The 11,937-nt window shown below is 42.4% G+C and overlaps 2 protein-coding genes across 2 annotated transcripts in view; one reads left to right on the top strand and one right to left on the bottom strand.

Moving 5' to 3' along the window:
• Positions 1-7,041, bottom strand: part of nisch (nischarin) — a 30,981-nt gene extending 23,940 nt beyond the window's left edge. The window contains exons 1-8 of the mRNA XM_084167395.1: positions 6,762-7,041; positions 5,883-5,966; positions 5,506-5,688; positions 4,811-4,859; positions 3,662-3,825; positions 3,273-3,368; positions 1,998-2,093; positions 1,684-1,836 (exon numbers count right to left, since the gene is read on the bottom strand). Coding sequence (XP_084023521.1) covers positions 1,684-1,836; positions 1,998-2,093; positions 3,273-3,368; positions 3,662-3,825; positions 4,811-4,859; positions 5,506-5,688; positions 5,883-5,966; positions 6,762-6,842 — 906 coding nt within the window. The 5' untranslated portion in view covers positions 6,843-7,041. The remainder of the gene's footprint in view (positions 1-1,683; positions 1,837-1,997; positions 2,094-3,272; positions 3,369-3,661; positions 3,826-4,810; positions 4,860-5,505; positions 5,689-5,882; positions 5,967-6,761) is intronic.
• Positions 7,042-9,393: 2,352 nt separating this feature from the next.
• LOC311133711 (uncharacterized protein) lies at positions 9,394-10,830 on the top strand. The gene has a single exon (XM_084167250.1). The coding sequence runs from the start codon at positions 9,820-9,822 to the stop codon at positions 10,519-10,521; it is 702 nt and encodes a 233-aa protein (XP_084023376.1). The 5' UTR covers positions 9,394-9,819; the 3' UTR covers positions 10,522-10,830.
• Positions 10,831-11,937: the final 1,107 nt, after the last annotated feature.

Genomic DNA, 11,937 nt, shown 5'->3' with positions numbered 1-11,937 from the left:
TACAGGCTAGGTTATAGCAGTGTATCTCAGGCTAGGTTATAGCAGTGTACCGCAGGCTAGGTTATAGCAGTGTACCGCAGGCTAGGTTATAGCAGTGTATCTCAGGCTAGTTTAAGGCTAGGTTATAGCAGTGTATCTCAGGCTAGGTTATAGCAGTGTACCGCAGGCTAGGTTATAGCAGTGTATCTCAGGCTAGGTTATAGCAGTGTATCTCAGGCTAGGTTATAGCAGTGTATCTCAGGCTAGGTTATAGCAGTGTATCTCAGGCTAGGTTATAGCAGTGTATCTCAGGCTAGGTTATAGCAGTGTATCTCAGGCTAGGTTATAGCAGTGTATCTCAGGCTAGGTTATAGCAGTGTATCTCAGGCTAGTTTAAGGCTAGGTTATAGCAGTGTATCTCAGGCTAGGTTATAGCAGTGTATCGCAGGCTAGTTTAAGGCTAGGTTATAGCAGTGTATCTCAGGCTAGTTTAAGGCTAGGTTATAGCAGTGTATCTCAGGCTAGGTTATAGCAGTGTATCTCAGGCTAGGTTATAGCAGTGTATCTCAGGCTAGGTTATAGCAGTGTACCGCAGGCTAGGTTATAGCAGTGTATCTCAGGCTAGGTTATAGCAGTGTATCTCAGGCTAGGTTATAGCAGTGTATCTCAGGCTAGTTTAAGGCTAGGTTATAGCAGTGTATCTCAGGCTAGGTTATAGCAGTGTATCTCAGGCTAGTTTAAGGCTAGGTTATAGCAGTGTATCTCAGGCTAGGTTATAGCAGTGTATCGCAGGCTAGTTTATAGCAGTGTATCTCAGGCTAGGTTATAGCAGTGTATCTCAGGCTAGGTTATAGCAGTGTATCTCAGGCTAGTTTAAGGCTAGGTTATAGCAGTGTACCGCAGGCTAGGTTATAGCAGTGTATCTCAGGCTAGGTTATAGCAGTGTATCTCAGGCTAGGTTATAGCAGTGTATCTCAGGCTAGGTTATAGCAGTGTATCTCAGGCTAGGTTATAGCAGTGTATCTCAGGCTAGTTTAAGGCTAGGTTATAGCAGTGTATCTCAGGCTAGGTTATAGCAGTGTATCTCAGGCTAGTTTATAGCAGTGTATCTCAGGCTAGTTTATAGCAGTGTATCTCAGGCTAGGTTATAGTAGTGTATCTCAGGCTAGGTTATAGCAGTGTATCTCAGGCTAGGTTATAGCAGTGTATCTCAGGCTAGGTTATAGCAGTGTATCTCAGGCTAGGTTATAGCAGTGTATCTCAGGCTAGGTTATAGCAGTGTATCTCAGGCTAGGTTATAGCAGTGTATCTCAGGCTAGGTTATAGCAGTGTATCTCAGGCTAGGTTATAGCAGTGTATCTCAGGCTAGGTTATAGTAGTGTATCTCAGGCTAGGTTATAGCAGTGTATCTCAGGCTAGGTTATAGCAGTGTATCTCAGGCTAGGTTATAGCAGTGTATCTCAGGCTAGGTTATAGCAGTGTATCTCAGGCTAGTTTAAGGCTAGGTTATAGCAGTGTATCGCAGGCTAGTTTAAGGCTAGGTTATAGCAGTGTATCTCAGGCTAGTTTAAGGCTAGGTTATAGCAGTGTATCTCAGGCTAGGTTATAGCAGTGTATCTCAGGCTAGGTTATAGCAGTGTATCTCAGGCTAGGTTATAGCAGTGTATCGCAGGCTAGGTTATAGCAGTGTAGAGTATCTCTCACCACTGAGTTGTCTATGCAGCCTATGTGGTTGTGGCTCATGTCCAGGGTGGTGAGAGTCTTCCAGGTAGGGATGATGGTGGTGACGGGACAGTCTGTAGTCGCTCCCTCTGCAACCCACTGAGGGGACTCGCATGCCTCAGGAACCAGCACATCCTACACAACAAAGGTAGGAATCAATACAGATTTACCTACCACACACACACACACACACGCACAGAACAGACAGGACAGACACAGGCACGCAGATAGACAGACAGGACAGACAGGAGAGACACACGGACACTAATCAACTATGAGTAAAATGGACGTGTTACCATCATGGATGCTGCAGAGTGGTGGACACTCAGAGTGACTAGACAGGGTTTCAGAGAAGGCAGCCCCATGATCTTGGACGAGTTACAGTCACTTATCTGGAAGAATTATTATTTTTTAATTAATGTAGAAAAACAGAGAACAAGTGATGCTTTAATTATCAATAGGCATTCCTATGCTAACATGACTAAATGGTAACACTTTAGAATAATGTTCATTACTAAGTATTAATAAACTATTACCCGGTTCCAAAACAGAATGTTTCCGCAGATCCTTTTTACCATATCCAGATCCTTTTTACCATATGCAGATCCTTTTTACCATATGCAGATCCTTTTTACCATATGCAGATCCTTTTTACCATATGCAGATCCTTTTTACCATATGCTGAGGCTTTTTATCACCAATACTTAGTTCTATCTCAGCTGATGATATGCTGCTTTTAGTGTCTGTGTGTCCTTGTTTTGTTTTCATGGTCTATTTATTGGTAATGGATGTATTGGCTGGTGCAATCAAATTTCTCCTCTTGGGGATTAATAAAGTACTATCTTAACATTACCTAGCCTGGTCCCAGATCTGTTGGTGCAGTCTTAGTAATAATGACAATAAGAGATGGCAAGACAGCACAGATCTGAGATCAGGCTAACCATTATAGTCCAAGGGCCACCCACCAAAAAAGGCGTTTCATGACCCAGGAAATGTATCTGCAAATCGTTGACATAATTTGGTAGATAATGTTATTAAGTGGAAGAATGTGTGATCTACAACTTGTAAAAGTTGCACATTAATAAAAAAGTATAAATCAAAAGGTACGATTTTTAAATCATAGTGCAGAAAGCAACGTATGTACCGAACCGAAGGAATCCTGAAATAATACGATAAGAAGCTGTTGAAACGTGCAAAATCAATTTTTCTAAGATGCCAGAACAGAGCTTTATGTATCTGTCGGGACCTTCAATGTTTTGAGAGCTGTGTTCGCTAGCAAATGTTGTTCTGTCTTTAGTTTGGCTAGCAGGCAAAAGTAATAATGGCCCTGTAGATTAAATACATCTGCCAAACGTCTTCTATTAACTGAGAAATCCTCTGCACCTGGTTAAGATTTGATGCTAAATAGCGTAACTTTGATTAAAGATTTTTTTTAAAGTTAATGTGCAACTTCTACAAGTTTTGAATCAGACAGTTATTCTTCATAACATTATCTACATAATGTTGTTGAAATGTTGCAGTTTCATTTTTGGTGGGTGGCCCTTGGACTATCACCTATTGCTAGAACATACCTCTATCTGTAGGAGAGATTTAAAGACCGAAAGGTCAAAGGTGAGGCTGTCTTCCTGGATGTTACTGGTCCCCACCTCTCCTCTGGTGCCTGTGATCTGGGAGAAGAGTAGAGACCAAACAAGACATGGCTAAACCCCTAGTGCTTTTATAAGCGCGCCTGTACATAGATGAAATCATATTAGCTACAGGTTCAGAGATGTTGAGATGTTGAGAGAGAGAGAGAGAGAGAGAGAGAGAGAGAGAGAGAGAGAGAGAGAGAGAGAGAGAGAGAGAGAGAGAGAGAGAGAGAGCAGGCCAGAGGGGGGGGAGAGAGACAGAGAGAGAGAGACAGAGACAGAGACAGAGACAGAGAGAGAGAGAGAGAGAGAGAGAGAGAGAGAGAGATCACCTTGAGGTATTTGAGTCTGCACGTGAAGTCCAGGATGTGTCCCAGATCTGCCTTGGCGTCACCATTAAAGCAGGTAGGCTTGGCCAGCTTCAGCTGCTGAGTGATGGCATAAAGCTGAAGGGGACACAACGTGAACACCTCACCAGCCACCAGCATCTGCTCTCCTGCATGGGGAGATATCAATCAATATCTTTAAATTGTTCCTGTTCGGACATTTGTAGTGCAGACAGTCAGGGTAGTGCAGCCAGTCAGGGTAGTGCAGCCAGTCAGGGTAATGCAGCCAGTCAGGGTAGTGCAGCCAGTCAGGGTAATGCAGCCAGTCAGGGTAGTGCAGTCAGTCAGGGTAGTGCAGCCAGTCAGGGTAATGCAGCCAGTCAGGGTAGTGCAGCCAGTCAGGGTAATGCAGCCAGTCAGGGTAGTGCAGTCAGTCAGGGTAGTGCAGCCAGTCAGGGTAGTGCAGTCAGTCAGGGTAGTGCAGCCAGTCAGGGTAATGCAGCCAGTCAGGGTAATGCAGCCAGTCAGGGTAGTGCAGCCAGTCAGGGTAATGCAGCCAGGCAGGGTAGTGCAGCCAGTCAGGGTAATGCAGCCAGTCAGGGTAATGCAGCCAGTCAGGGTAATGCAGCCAGTCAGGGTAATGCAGCCAGTCAGGGTAGTGCAGCCAGTCAGGGTAATGCAGCCAGTCAGGGTAGTGCAGCCAGTCAGGGTAATGCAGCCAGTCAGGGTAATGCAGCCAGTCAGGGTAATGCAGCCAGTCAGGGTAATGCAGCCAGTCAGGGTAGTGCAGTCAGTCAGGGTAGTGCAGCCAGTCAGGGTAGTGCAGCCAGTCAGAGTAGTGCAGCCAGTCAGGGTAGTGCAGCCAGTCAGGGTAGTGCAGCCAGTCAGGGTAGTGCAGCCAGTCAGGATACAAAACAATAGACCAACAGCACATTATAATATCAACATTGTCACTACTGCTGGTGTCATGTATTTATTGTACAAGGGTCTTATCTGAAAGACACATCTGAAAATAACGTTTATTCTATTCTTTCCTATTCCTGTATGTGTAAATTGTATTATTATTCTCCTACTCCTTTCTACACAGTGAGTCTATTATGAGTATTATTGTCTACATAATGAATCTATCGGTAGCTGGTGAACAAATGAACCAACCCTTGTGGAACAGCTCCTCTGCCAGAGCGGCTGTGATTCCATTCATTTCCTGGAGGAAAAGACAAACATTAGAAGAAGAAGAAGAAGAAGAAGAAGAAGAAGAAGAAGAAGAAGAAGAAGAAGAAGAAGAAGAAGAAGAAGAAGAAGAAGAAGAAGAAGAACTAGGAGAGAAGTTTCTATGTTCATGTCATTTATTCTGGTCACATGTCTGTCATGGCTTTCAAATTGACAAGCACCACAAGTCTTGTGGTAGTAACAAATGAAATCAGTGTGTCCCTCTGTCATCACGTGATCTCAAATGATTTGTTGTTGTAATAAGGATAGTGCTATCCATCTTTGATAATCTGTAGAACTAAGACATTAACACTAACTCACTGACCTGCAAAACATCTGAAGAACTAAATAGCCTAATTAAATCACTTTATAAATTCAGGAAATCATCATTAAAACTCTGACAACAGCTAAACCACTTCCTGCCTGATGTTTTGCTGTGACAAGATTCAAAACAACCCTTGATAATATTTAACCACCACACTATTGCTATGACTATCTCATGAGATTACACAGGCCTGATCTGACCTGTGCACGGGGGGACCAAAGTGCACACACAAGTGAAAAACAAATCTGACATATTACGAGACCAACATGTGTGTGTGTGTGTGTGTGTGTGTGTGTGTGTGTGTGTGTGTCCTTACATATTGGTGGAAGTGCAGAAAGCAGGAGAGAACGTTAGGGGCGGCTACAGGGAATCTGACCAGCAGTGTTTGTAGGTAGACTTCCAGTTCCTTCTGACGTTTCTCTACCAGGCTTTTGGAGTTTTTACCAATCATCTTCTTAGGCGGCAGTAAATGTTTCTCTATCTTCTTCTCAGCTGTCAGCTTGGGGTGAAAATATTTGTATGAATCTCACAATAAAAAGGTCACAATAAATAGTATCAGGTGTGTAAACTGAACTAGAAGAACATGACTGTTATTACATATCTGTTACATGGCAGTCTGTTAGCTAGTATCTACATTTTACAACGTGTTCATGGTTCACAACATTACATTATGCATTTTTTCAAGTCACTTACTTTCTCATGCAAGTCATGGAAATCACTGTAGCGATGCTTGATGGTCCATTTGTGATCCCCGACTGTCACCTCAATGATGTACACCTGGAGAATAAATACATATTAATATTAGAATTTGGTCATGTTTTTTCCTAGACGATCATGTTAGACACAGGGTCAATAACAGTGGTTTATGTTTTCTCTGTGTATTGAATATTACCCCACAAACTACTGGGAGAAGAACAACAAGGACTATTATTAGCTAACTTGTGATGTGGATATTACCTGTTAAACACAGCATGAAACATTAGGAATGGAATGAGCTTTCTTTACCGAGATACTCTAGGCCCCAGAAACTAGCACAAGTCAGCTGAGAGGGAATGCATCAGTGACAGTCCGTTGTCCTGATTGACTGACAGTGTAGCTAGCTAGCGTGAACTTTGTGATACCTAGCGAAATAGCTAACTAGCTAAATAATTTTACAAACATCTCAGGATCCATCGTGACAGCACAGTTAACTAGTTAGCTTCTAACAGCTTACTAAGAACATTTCATAGTGAGCTAGTTGACTGTCTGTATGAAAATGTTGCTGTGTTTCACGATAAATGCTCAATTAGCTTGGTAGCTATAGCTAGCTAGCTACCTTCAAGAGACATTACGTAGCTTGAAAACCATGGTCATGCAATTTTAATATGTATACATACATGTCAATAAGCATCAGGCTTTTAAAATTGTAGCACGCATGCAGTTATAAAGCTTGGGATTAATTTAGCTATATAGCTACGTTACTGTGATTGCTTGCTACGTTATATATTTGCTTCTACGTGACATTAAAACAAGAAACTACAAGTACTTACTAGCTAGCTAACTAGATTGCTAACGCTAGCTACATGAACGTACAGTGTAATTCTCCACGAGTTCCGATCCAACGATGGAAACCTTTTTTTCAACGACATCTTCGGGAAATACAAAAGTATCCATCTTGAAATCACGATATAAAAAAACACAATCAGAAGAAAAAAAAACGGGTCAATTGTGTTTTAACTAAGGTCCTCGGCGGATGTACAGTGCTAGCTAGCTAGCTTTCTCCTCCATCTTTGTTGTGACAAACAGCCAGCTGCGGTCTGGTTGAATCCCGGAAAACAGCCAGTTTGCTAAACACATCTAGAGGCGTTGTCCTTTCCCTGCCATTAATAGCCTAGTTCTAAATCTGTGAACTGACTGACTGTCTTGGTACCAGTGCATGATTTAGTAGTCAGCCCAATGCTGAATTAAGATTAGATTAACCTACTTATCCAGCAATAGGTTTATCTGAATCTAAATATAACTGTCCTGTCTGTGGATCGTCGAGACTCTCAACCAGTGACAGTAATCACCAAAATGGACAAGGGTTTAATATAATCATTCAACCATTTATCTTGATAATAGACACTGCATGACAAAATGCTGACATGGTGTCTGTGCGCACCAATACATTATCTCGGATTAATCGGAGATAATTAATTAATTCCGGATGAATAATAATAAGCCATTTAGCAGACGCTTTTATCCAAAGCGACTTACAGTCATGCGTGCATACATTTTTTGTTTTTGTGTATGGGTGGTCCCGGGGATCGAACCCACTACCTTAGCGTTACAAGCGCCGTGCTCTACCAGCTGAGCTACAGAGGACCACGAATAGCTGTTTGTCCATGTGGTTTCTTTATTTTATTATTTATTTGACTCTTATTATTATCTATCCTGATACCTAGTCACTTTACCCTGCCTTCATGTACATATCTACCTCAAATACCTCGTTCCTCTGCACATTGATCTGGTATTGGTACTCCCTGTATATAGCTCCATTCTTCTGTATTTTATTTTATTCCTCGTTACTCTTTTATTTTTAAACTCTGCGTTGTTGGGAAGGGCTTGTAAGCAAACATTTCACGGTAAAGTCAACACCAGTTGAGTTGTATTCGGCGTATGTGACAAATACAATTTGATTTGACTTGATCTATTGGGCAATTTCTTTTTCACTGAGCCCCTCATGCGAACAGGACTAAAAAACAAGAGAGGGGGGGGGGGGGGGGTTCCTTATCATACATGTTTTCAGTTTGTTAAGTATGCTATAGCCCATAGAGAATGATAGAGGCCTCTAGTGATCTAATAGCATGGCAGCGCCATTGAGGGCTTCCACCATTTTAATGTCGTCAACTGGGTGGGACTTCCAACTTCATTGGCTGATCCCTCCTGGTGACCCTGTTGGAGTCATGTCCAACCGGGTCATCTGGAGGGATCAGCCAATCGTGAAGAAGAAAATTGACTACTTCAAAATGGTGATTGCCTCAATGGGGCTGCCCATGCGCTCACAGACGCCACAATAGGAACTATATAGGGATGCTTTCTGTATCATTCTCTATGGCATAGCCCCATAGTTTAAAATCTAATTTTATTTGTCACATACATGTGTTTAGCAGATGTTATTGAGGGTGTAGCAAAATGCTTGTGCTTCTAGCTCCGACAGTGCAGTAATATCTAACAAGTAATATCTAACAATTTCCCAACATATACCCAATACACACAAATCTAAGTAAAGAATGGAATTTAAGAATATATACATATATGGACAAGCAATGACAGAGCGGCATGGACTAAGATACAATAGAATATTATAGAATAGAATGCAGTATATACATATGAGATGAGTAGTGCAAGATATGTAAACATTATTAAAGTGACTAGTGTTCCATTTCTTAAAGTGGCCAGTGATTTCAATATGCAGCAGCAGACTCTAATGTGCTAGTGATGGCTATTTAACAGTCTGATGGCCTTGAGATAGAAGCTGGCCTTACAGGGGTATTCAACCGGGGGTCCGTGGAGGTAATGCAAGGGGTCCGTGAAAATATCTCCATTAAAAAAGTGGAACAAATATTGTTTTTATGTCAATGTTTTTAATAATATCGCTAGCAACATTCGTATTGTAAACAACAATATTTGAGAAATATGGGCTAAATGTGAATTGTAGCCTATGTGTTGACAATCTTTGTGTGTTGGTGGGCGTGACTGTTGTTGCCAGAACAATTACTCTGCTATTACGAGCTTATAAGACTGTATCAGTGTCCATTTGACAGTAGAAAATGCAACAGTCAGTGGATTGAGGGTTTCTTTATTCTGTAAACTGGCTACATTGTGTCACTGTCACCTAACTTTTTCGTGCAGTACGTGTGCAACGGGATTAAGTCCAATGCAACGATGCACCCCAAACGTCATAAAAAGAATTGGACTATTACTGTCTGAAAGGGTTGGTGTTTTCATAATTCCAGCTCGATTAGCAAATCGTTTTGATTGTTGTCAAATATTTGTTTGCTATTTGCGCATAAAATACATTCATTCTCATAAATACACAGGCTTCTGGATATATATTTGTTAGACGTATTTAAAGTTTTGGCAGTGAAACATGGAACACCCCCGCGTATCTAGCCAACAGTGGAATGTTCCATTCCTATATAAACCACTCGAGCGGACTTCCCAGTACCATTTGCAACTGTCGTTTCAGTTGGACAAAACACACAACAACAACAACAGGGTCACTAGTTAGCTACCAATTAAAATAAGCAAGAAATACACCTGAAACTCTAGACTTATTTTTTCGATCTTCTATAGTCGTATTTCTAAAAAACTACTATTTGACGAGAGAAAAGGGGTGTGACAGACAAGATAGCGCAGCTGTAGCGGCGAGCAGGTCAAACTGCCTGTACTAGAGGCGCGCTACCAGGCTATGTACTCTCTAAAGCCAGTGGTCAAGAAAAAAACGAAGAAGATTGTAAAAAGGTAGACTTTTAGGGGTTTTCGTGTGGTGATCCACGAAATTATACGAAACCCCATACAGAGAAATTACCATTTCTTTGTTACCTAGCCGCTGACAGCAGCGGAGAAGAGAATGTAAGGCTCAGGGAAGCACGTAGCTGCGTTTCTAATGCTTTTCGAAGAAGATATGTATGGGAAGGCCATGATGTGCCAGTGGCGGGTCTACAGTGACAGACCTGTCTGCAAAGACCAACAACAGAAGGAGGGGCAGCAGGCGAGGAGATGGGACAACAGCAAGCTTAGTTGGTCCAAGAACGGGAGGAGGCAGCAAGGGTATCGGGGGAAGAGAGGAAGGGTGCATGGGCATCATCATCCTCACCACTCCAGCCAGTTCTACAAACAGAACCGACCGACTCGTATGATGACGTCACTGCGTCCTGTCAACATCAAAGGCAACAGAGCGCCAGGAATGAGAGCTCCGAGGAACACCAACCAGTTCCTGATGCACGAAAAATACCAGATGATGCATATGCGTTCGGACTCCATCGGCACAGACAGTGGGTCTGACTGCGAAACTGATTTCACGGACATGGACTCGTATCTAGGCGTGCTAGAGAACGCAAGGGGCGCCCTCCTCGACAGTCCAGATCTCACAACAACGCCAGCACGGTTCTTCCCCCGACAACTGGCCAAGTGCCAGCAGTTTCCCTTCTTCAGTTTAGGGAATTTGTACCAAGAGGAGCAGGAGAGTAACAGTATGCAGTATTTCCCGTCAGAAAACGACGTGATGCAGAGTGAAGATTTCATGCAGAAAGACTTCAATGACTTTTGTGACACATTCAGTGGGACCGAACCACCCATAGACATGTAAAGGGACCTGGTATGTAAATGTAATGTATTTCTGTTTACATTAAATGTATGTTTACATTACATGTAGGAGAGAAAACATACCTCAATTCAACAGGTATTGGTTACTGTTACAATATTTGATTGTTTTCTGATACTGTCTGTTTATGGTGTTATTGACAATGCTGTGTTGGGGGAGTGGTTAAGTGGGTAGGAGTGAGACCTACGAACCAATCACATCCGTGCTCGTTGGATTATTCTACACCATTGCTTGATGCTGTCATTGTCATTATTGAAAACGCTTCGAACAATAAAGAACTGCTTCTTATGAAAATCTGTTTTCAAACTACTTTTGTTTTGATAATTACACTGTTGTATAGTCAAATAAGCAACAGTATTGTTAGGATAATATTTATTTCGAAATATATTTCTTACATTTATTGCCAGCAGAAGAATATATGTCAGTGTGTCATAACTAGGCTACATTTTAGGTTAGAACCAAACATTTTGGTAGGATGGTAGGATTATTTAATCACCACATAAAAGAAAAGTGAATTGGTGGGTTCTAGAATGTGTTCTAGAATCTAAATGCAGCAACAAAGGAGGTGGGGTGGGCGGAAGCTAGAGGACATATTATTCCGACAGACTGTATAGAACAACATGATACTGGAATAGGATCACTCTCATAAATATCTAATCATAGCTAAGTACTGTATTTAATGTGTTTGTCATGGTTCTCTTGTGTGTGTGTGTGACTACTACAGTGTTCAAATCCACTTAGTACACTGTAATAAGCACTAGAGATACAGAGAAACTGTAACAAATAGAACCACAGTGGTTGGTAAATATACTACATGGCCAAAAGTATGTGGACACCCCTTCAAATTAGTGGATTCGGTTATCTCAGCCACACCCGTTGCTGACAGGTATTAAATCGAGCACACAGCCATGCAATCTCCATAGACAAAGTAGAATGGCCCATACTGAAGAGCTCAATGACTTTCAACGTGGCACCGTCATAGGATGCCACCTTTCCAACAAGAGCTGCCCCGGGTCAACTGTAAGTGCTGTTATTGTGAAGTGGAAACGTCTAGGAGCAACAATGGCTCAGCCGCGACATGATAGGCCACACAAGCGCACAGAACGGGACCGCCGAGTGCTGAAGCGCGCAGCGCGTAAAAATCGTCTGTCCTCGGTTGCAACACTCACTACCGAGTTCCAAACTGCCTCTGGAAGCAACGTCAGCACAATAACTGTTCGTCGGGAGCTTCATGAAATGGGTTTCCATGTCCTAAGATCACCATGCGCAATGCCAAGTGTCGGCTAGAGTAGTGTAAAACTCGGCGCCATTGGACTGGAGCAGTGGAAACGCCTTCTCTGGAGTGATGAATCACACTTCACCATCTGGCAGTCCGACAGACTAATCTGGGTTTGGTGGATG

Source organism: Coregonus lavaretus (genome assembly GCF_964263955.1).
Source record: "Coregonus lavaretus genome assembly, chromosome: 8".
NCBI lineage: Eukaryota > Metazoa > Chordata > Actinopteri > Salmoniformes > Salmonidae > Coregonus > Coregonus lavaretus.
The sequence above is the reverse complement of the archived record's forward strand: the minus strand, read 5'-3'. Positions and strand labels throughout refer to the sequence as shown.

Coding starts and splice junctions, on each gene's coding strand:
- LOC311133711 (XM_084167250.1), top strand. CDS start 9,820: ATGCTTTTCGAAGAAGATATGTATGGGAAGGCCATGATGTGCCAGTGG.